General features: G+C 36.9%; 1 protein-coding gene across 1 annotated transcript; it reads right to left on the reverse strand.

Moving 5' to 3' along the window:
• Positions 1-5,986: 5,986 nt before the first annotated feature.
• On the reverse strand, positions 5,987-6,931 carry LOC114221319 (olfactory receptor 4K13). The gene has a single exon (XM_028119436.2). It carries the CDS (start codon positions 6,923-6,925, stop codon positions 5,987-5,989), a length of 939 nt encoding a protein of 312 aa, XP_027975237.2. The 5' UTR covers positions 6,926-6,931.
• Between the last annotated feature and the right edge of the window lie 494 nt (positions 6,932-7,425).

Raw genomic sequence — 7,425 nt, forward strand, 5'->3', positions numbered from 1 at the left:
AGACTTCAAAAGTACTGAGAATTTATCCCGGTAGGAATAAAAACAGGAGTACCAGACAAAAGAATCTAAATAAGTTTCAACAAGTTAATCAGATGCGTCAAGAAGACTCCTCATCTTTTCTTGAATGATTCCAACAAGCATATCATCAATATGCTGATATTGATCCTGAAGCACCTGAAAACTTAAAAGTGATAAATATGACTCTTATTAGCAAAGTGCCCCAGATATTCAAAGGAAACTACAAAAAGTAGAGGTAGCTTTAGAGATGGTTACCCGGGCATTGGTAGGGAATGCTTTTAAGTTTTCTACTAAATGGGATCAAGTCCAGAAAACAGAGAAACAAACAAAGAAGTCAAAATAAGACAGCATGCTACTCTGCTAGCTGCTGCCACCTCGGGAAAGTCTCCCAGAGAATAACATTCAAAAGCAAGATCCAAGCCCCGTGCCCAGACACTCCAGAATATTTCTGAGGGCATGTTTTCCACTTCCACTCCCCTGGCTATCGCTCTTTGCCCCTTATTAGCAGGAAGCAGCCAGAGCAGTCATTATCCCTATTCCCCACGATTGAGGAATTATTAAATAAGAATGGCGATTTGAGGCAGGTCCTTGGTTTCTGGACCTGTTTTGAAAGCATAAGCAGAACTACAGTTGTATTAGTTGCATTATTAACTTGGCTCTATGTTCTGTTTTGTTCCCTACTTAATTGTGGTTTATGCGCCTCTTAACATCATGCATGATCAATCATTAGCTTTGCCTTTTTTACCACTACTCCCTGTTTACCCACTGATTGTAGAAACTTATGGGGGCTGGACAGTAACAACTGTCTTGACATATCTGATCATACCAGGTCCCGATAAAATCACATTGTCCAGAAGAATGTTTACCTCCACATTGTTTCAAGGACACCCCACCAACTTTTCAAGAAACCCATTACCTTCCTCTCATGTATATAAGCTGTGCCTAGGCCCAACAGGGCAAGGCAGCTTTGAGAATGATTCCCTGTCTTCTCCTTGGGCTGCCTTCTCATTAATAAAGCTTTCTTTCCTTCAAAACCAGTGTCTCAGAATTTGACTTACAGCACATTGGGAGCAGGACAAGTTTGAGTTTGGTAAAGACTACACCACTATTTAGACTTTCTGTGGGCAGAAATATAAACCATTTACTATTTTGAGTTTGCCTTTTTTCAATCAACACTATTTATAAATTTCATCCTCTTTATTATATGCCGTCATTTTTAAAATCGAATTCCTTTGAGTGACTCTTAGAGTTGAAAGTTTCTACATCACTCTTCGATTCAAGTATATGAGAGCAATAAATTAGCCTTTGCATTATTTGTCCATGGAGTCAGCATCCCAGCCCTCTGTTATATTTTAAACAATTTCTGGATTTGGAAAGGAGGTAATTTACAAATGTGTTTCCAGAATTTGGTTAATACTGTTAGAGGTAGCATAGAATTATAAAGATATGCACAGCTTCTAAAAACAGACTAGTTGGAATCTGGTCCTTTCCCCTCTAGCTGTGGAAAGTTAGATACGTTATGAAAGCCTTCTGCCTCCATTTCTTCATACAGAAAACGGGGATGAAAAGAGCACCTCACTTATAAGACTGAGAAACTCAAAGCCTTCCCTAGACAGTCTAATTATTTACTTAATTAATTTTTCAAATACTGTCTTTTAGATACAGACAGAAGAATTGCTTTTGGCCACTCTCTCTTTAGTAGCCTCAAACAAGTCCTACTTTCCTTTATACACACCAACTATCTGACCAATTATGCTCAAAGTAAAATCATTTGGCAGAACAATTCTGAGCAAAGGGTTCAGCCTTGCAAATTCAAATGATGAGATGTATATATATTTCTAGTTCTTTTTGAAATTTGGAAGGATCATCCATATTTTTAGGGAAGTTAAAGACAACTAAGTCTTGTAAATTTATGGCAGGCAATACATTTAAAAATCATGAACCACGATTTTGACACACATAATTTCTAGGTAGTAGTCTGCCTTGCCTTTTTCAGAATACTCTAACTCCTAATGGTGACTTAATGAGTTGTGATGTCCCCTGGAATTCTAGACTTAGCTGATGGGTACTAGTGGATGGGAAGCCCTTAAAATAACATTAAAATTTGTCCGTGAAAATGGCTATTTTGGGTAATGCTGAGATGGTAATCAGCTTGACTGCCTCTTTGGAAGGTATAGGCTGCATTTCGATTACCTATTGGGGGACTGCAAAGACTCCAGACCATTCTTATAAATCCTCCTTCCTAATTCTTGGTTTTTGTTAAAACATGAAAGAGAAACACAGGAGATTGCAGCCACTAGGTGGCAAGCAAGCTGCTTGTAAACTTCTTCCAGCCTTTGCTTAGTTTTAACACCCAACTTTAGATTTCATTTTCTTAGATTTCTTCTACAGTTATAAAAGATTTACCTCAACCCATTGGAAATGTTCATAATCTTGCCAATGAAATTAGCAATTTTTTCCATGTCAAATAAGCCAAGTGTGATTGGTAGTTGTTATCCTCCCAAATATGTGTCATTTTTATAAAAATGTGTAAAATACTCACCATATTGTAGAAACATATTAAAATCAGTAATTCTCTTTATTAGTGCACAGATGTGTCAGACCTTCTATGACATATATCTATTTTGTTCTTTAGTATCCAGGAAAAATTTCAAAACGGTATTAAGTCCTAGACATGTCATGAGCTAAAATATGAAATAAGATGTTGAAAAATAACAGGAGAACATAAGATTTTCATAGTTGAAACATTATATTCTAAGCCTGAAAAACTGACTAAAAATTTCAATGAATTACAATGTTCAGATCAGTGACTAATTTCAAGTAAATATATATATATAAATATATTTCTTTCCTTCATTACAGAAATATCAAAATGTTATGAGTAAAAATGACCTCATAAAAATTAAAATAAAATTAAATAATTCATAAGTTTAATAGTTTCAGTATTTAATGAAGAAAGCTATAAAACATTACTGGGGGATCCAAAAGAAGTCCTGAATAAGTGCAGAATTTTAGGTTCTAGGATTAAAAAGACCAATATTGTCAATATCATATTTCTCCCATATCAATGTATAAAATTAATGCATATATAATTACTTAGTATTCATGTTATTTGATAAAAACATTCTAGTTAATATCAATGAATAACTGAACTGGTTTCAAGACAATTTGAGGAAGAATAGCAATGAGGATAATTAATAGATATTAAAATGTAACATAAATTTATAATGATAAACACAACTTGCTATTGAATGAATCTCAAAGGCATTATGCTGAGTGAAAGAAACCATGCTCAAAAGGTTACTTACTCTACACAGCAAAGAAAACAATAAACAAGCTAAAGGGCAACTTGTGAAATGGGAGAGGATATTTGCAAATGACATGACTGTTAAAGAGTTAGTATCCAAAATATATAAAGAACTTATACAATTCAACAATAAAAATCCCCAAATAATCCAATTACAAAAAGGGCAGAATAGAGGCACCTGGGTGGCTCAGTCGTTAAGTGTCTGCCTTCGGCTCGGGTCATGGTCCCAGGGTCCTGGGATCGAGCCCTGAGTCGGGGAAGCCTGCTTCTCCCTCTCCCACTCCCCCTGCTTGTGTTCCCTCTCTTGCTGTGTCTCTCTCTGTCAAATAAATAAAAATACAATTTAAAAAAAAAGGCAGAATAGACATTTTCCCAAAGAAGACAGCCAGGTGGCAACAGACACATGAAAAGATGTTCAATATCACTCATCATCAGGAGAATGCAAATCAAAACTACAGAGATACCACCTCACACCTGTCGGAATGGCTAAAATTAACAACACAAGAAATAATAGGTGCATGTGAGGATGTAGAGAAAGGGGAATCCTCTTGCACTGTTTGTGGGAATGCAAACTAATGCAGCTACTCTGGAAAACAGTATGGAGGTTCCTCAAATAATCAAAAATAGAACTACCCTATGATCCAGCAATCGCACTACGAGGTATTTACCCAGAGAATACAAAATTACTTAATACACTATTTATATCACCATTATCTACAATAGCCAAATTATGTAAACAGTCCAAGTGTCCATTGACTGTTGAATGGATAGGACGAAGGAGATATATATCTTTCTCTATATATATATAATGGAATATTATTCAGCCATAAAAAAGAATCAAATGTCACCATTGGCAATGACATGAATGGAGATAGAGAGTATTATGCTAAGCAAAATAAGTCAGTCAGAGAAAGACAAATACCATGATTTCACTCATATGTGGAATTTAAGAAACAAAACAAATGAGCAAAGGGCAAAAAAAGAGAAAGAGAAGCAAACCAAGAAACAGATTATTATCTTATAGAGAACAAACTGATGGTTACTAGGGGGGAGGTGAGGGGGTGGGTTAAATAGTGATAGGGATTGTGGAGGGCACTTGTGGTGGTGAGTACTGGGTGTTATATGGAAGTGCTGAATCACTGTTTTACACCTGGAACTAATACACTGTATGTTAACTAACTGGAATTTAAAGAAAAACTTTTTAAAAAGGTTACTTACTATATGATTTACTTATGTGACAGTCTAGGAAAGGCAAACTAGGTATAAATAACAGATCACTTTTTTCAGGACCAGAAGACAGGAGCGAGAGAGGTGGACCACAAAGGAGCACAGGGGAATTTGAGGGTTGATGAAATTCTCCTATATTCTCATTGTGATAGTTACATGACTCTGCATTTTTCAATACTCACAGAATTCTACACTAAACAGTGATTCTTGGGGTACCCGTGTGGCTCAGTCAGCTAAATGTTCGACTCTTGATTTCAGCTCAGGTCATGATCTCAGGGTCATGAGATAGAGCCTGCATCAGGCTTGCACTGGATGTGGAGCCTGTTAAAGTTTCTCTCTCTCCCTCTCTCTCTCTGCCCCTCCCCATTCACACCTGCACGCACTCTCTCTCCCTCAAAAAAATAAGTAAATAATAAAGAAAGTGATTATTTTCTATTTGTAAACTGTATTTTGAAAATGAAAATAAAAGCTTGATACTGCTACTAAGAATTGATTGCAGACTTTTCAGGAGTATTGATCACCTCTTACGCCCCTGTGGGCTCTGAATCAATTTACCCATGGATTCAGAAAAAAAGGAAGAGACAAATATTAGTGTTATTACTGATAAAGTTGTGTTGGACTTTCAACCATGTAATATAATACTGTCCATGCCACAACATGTTTACAAATTTAGTTCACTCTTTTCATCCAAGGACTATAAGCTTCCTGAAAGCTTGGATATACCTCCTGGCACATTGTGGTCTCACAAAATATGTGAAGCATGGTTGGAGGTGCTGTATCTGGGGCAAAAGAGTAACTAAAAGTTAATACACATCATCTAGGGATCATCTACAAAATGTGTTTTTCTAGCACCAAATAGTACCAGGCACTCAGCTACATGGCTATGTGAGGCATCATCTGTGTGCATTTTCTACATATAGATTCCCAATATTAACTATAACTATAATAGCAGCAGTAATAACTACAAGCATAATAGAAGTAGTAATAATAATTGTGAAGATTAAAAACATGTCAAAATAATAAAAGAAACATATAAAGAAGTTTTGTAGATAAACTAAGTAGATAAAGAGAATTTATTCATTTTTTCAAATTTGCATAAGAAGTAGTGAAGAAAGGATTTAAATGCATGTCTTCCAGACTGTACATGTCATGTGTTTAATCACTGACAGTGACAAGAAAAGGGGTTTGCTCTTTTTTTATTATTATTATGTTATATTAATCACCATACATTACGTCATTAGTTTTTCATGTAGAGTTCCATGATTCATTGTTTGCGTATAACACCCAGTGCTCCATGCAGAACGTGCCCTCTTTAATACAAGGGGTTTGCTCTTTAAAAGTTATACCTACTGGTTCCTTTTACAGAACTTGAAATAGCTTAAATTTCATTCCTTAAAATGTCCACACAAGAGATTATTTCTTCAGAAGCATCATCTACAAAGTGTGTTTTGAATTTATATGTCGAGTCCTTATCTTCTTCATGGCTGCTTTTACTTCTTGATTCCTTACTGTATAAATAATAGGATTTAAGAGAGGAGTGAAAATTGTGTAAAACACAGAGAGAATTTTATAGACAGAATACCTGCTGAAGGGCCATACATAGATAAAGACACATGGGGCAAAGAAGAGAGTCACAACTGTGATGTGTGCTGACAGAGTGGAGAAGGCCTTGTCCAAACCACTGGCAGCACGGTACCTGACTGAGTATATGATGACCGTGTAGGAGACAAGCAAGAGGAGGAAGCAGACCAGGGACAGAAGGCCACTGTCAGCAATGACCAGCAATTGCAGCAGGTAGGTGTCCTTGCAGGCAAGTTTGATCACAAGGGGAAGGTCACAGAAAAAGCTATCCACCACATTGGGACCACAGAAGGGCAAATTCAACATGAAAGCCATCTGACTAGATGAGTGCACAAATCCAACTGTATAGGAGGATAACAGCAGCCAAATGAGGACTCGTGGACTCATGATGGTCATGTAATGGAGGGGTTTGCATATGGCAACATACCTGTCTATTGCCATGGCTACAAGCAACATCATCTCACTCCCACCTAGGAGGTGCATGAAGAACATCTGAGAATAACATCCCCACCAAGAGATGGTCTTCTGTTTTCGGAGGAAATCCACAATCATCTTAGGGGTAGCAAAAGAAGCCAGGCTCATATCAACACAAGAGAGATTGATAAGCAGAAAATACATTGGTGTATGAAGGCGTGAGTCAAAGATCACGGTGACCAAGACGAGGAGGTTTCCTAACACTATCCCAGCATAGACCATAGAGAATCCTAGGAAGAATAGAATCTGAAGAGTCTGAGATTTGGAAAGTCCCAGCAGAATGAACTCAGACACCACCGAATGGTTTGCCCTTTCCATGTTGTCAACTTTATCCTATCATAATCAAAATGAATGACAGTTGTGGGCAGACAAGTCGTGGTCACAGAAAGGATGGTTCATGTTGGTGTTTAATTTTGATACTTAGACTGGGTACCTGAACTTAAAGCACCTCCCACTTTTGGGGGGTGATTTTGTTAGTCATTGATTTCTGAAATGTTCCAGAGAAGTGTACCAAATAGCAAGGAGAATTCAGAATATACATTTCTGAAAGACAAAAATAAAAACAGCACATGAAATCACCATTGTACTGTGAACTTGGAATCCAAAGACCTCAATACGACACCTAGCTGAGCTACTCATTGGGGGCAACATAGGACAAGTATCTCCTTTCCAGGGTTAAGTTTCCTCCTCAGTAAAATAATATTAAAACAATCAAACGACATGATATTGAATGCCTCTTTGTGCTATAAAGATGTTCATAAATATGATAATGATTGTGGTGGGTTCTACATTCACAGAATAATATCGTTTCTTAACCT

The sequence above is a fragment of the Eumetopias jubatus genome, unplaced genomic scaffold (assembly GCF_037043125.1).
Source record: "Eumetopias jubatus isolate StellerSeaLion01/CBP00866 unplaced genomic scaffold, mEumJub1_p1.0 scaffold_7, whole genome shotgun sequence".
Classification (NCBI taxonomy): Eukaryota; Metazoa; Chordata; class Mammalia; order Carnivora; family Otariidae; genus Eumetopias; species Eumetopias jubatus.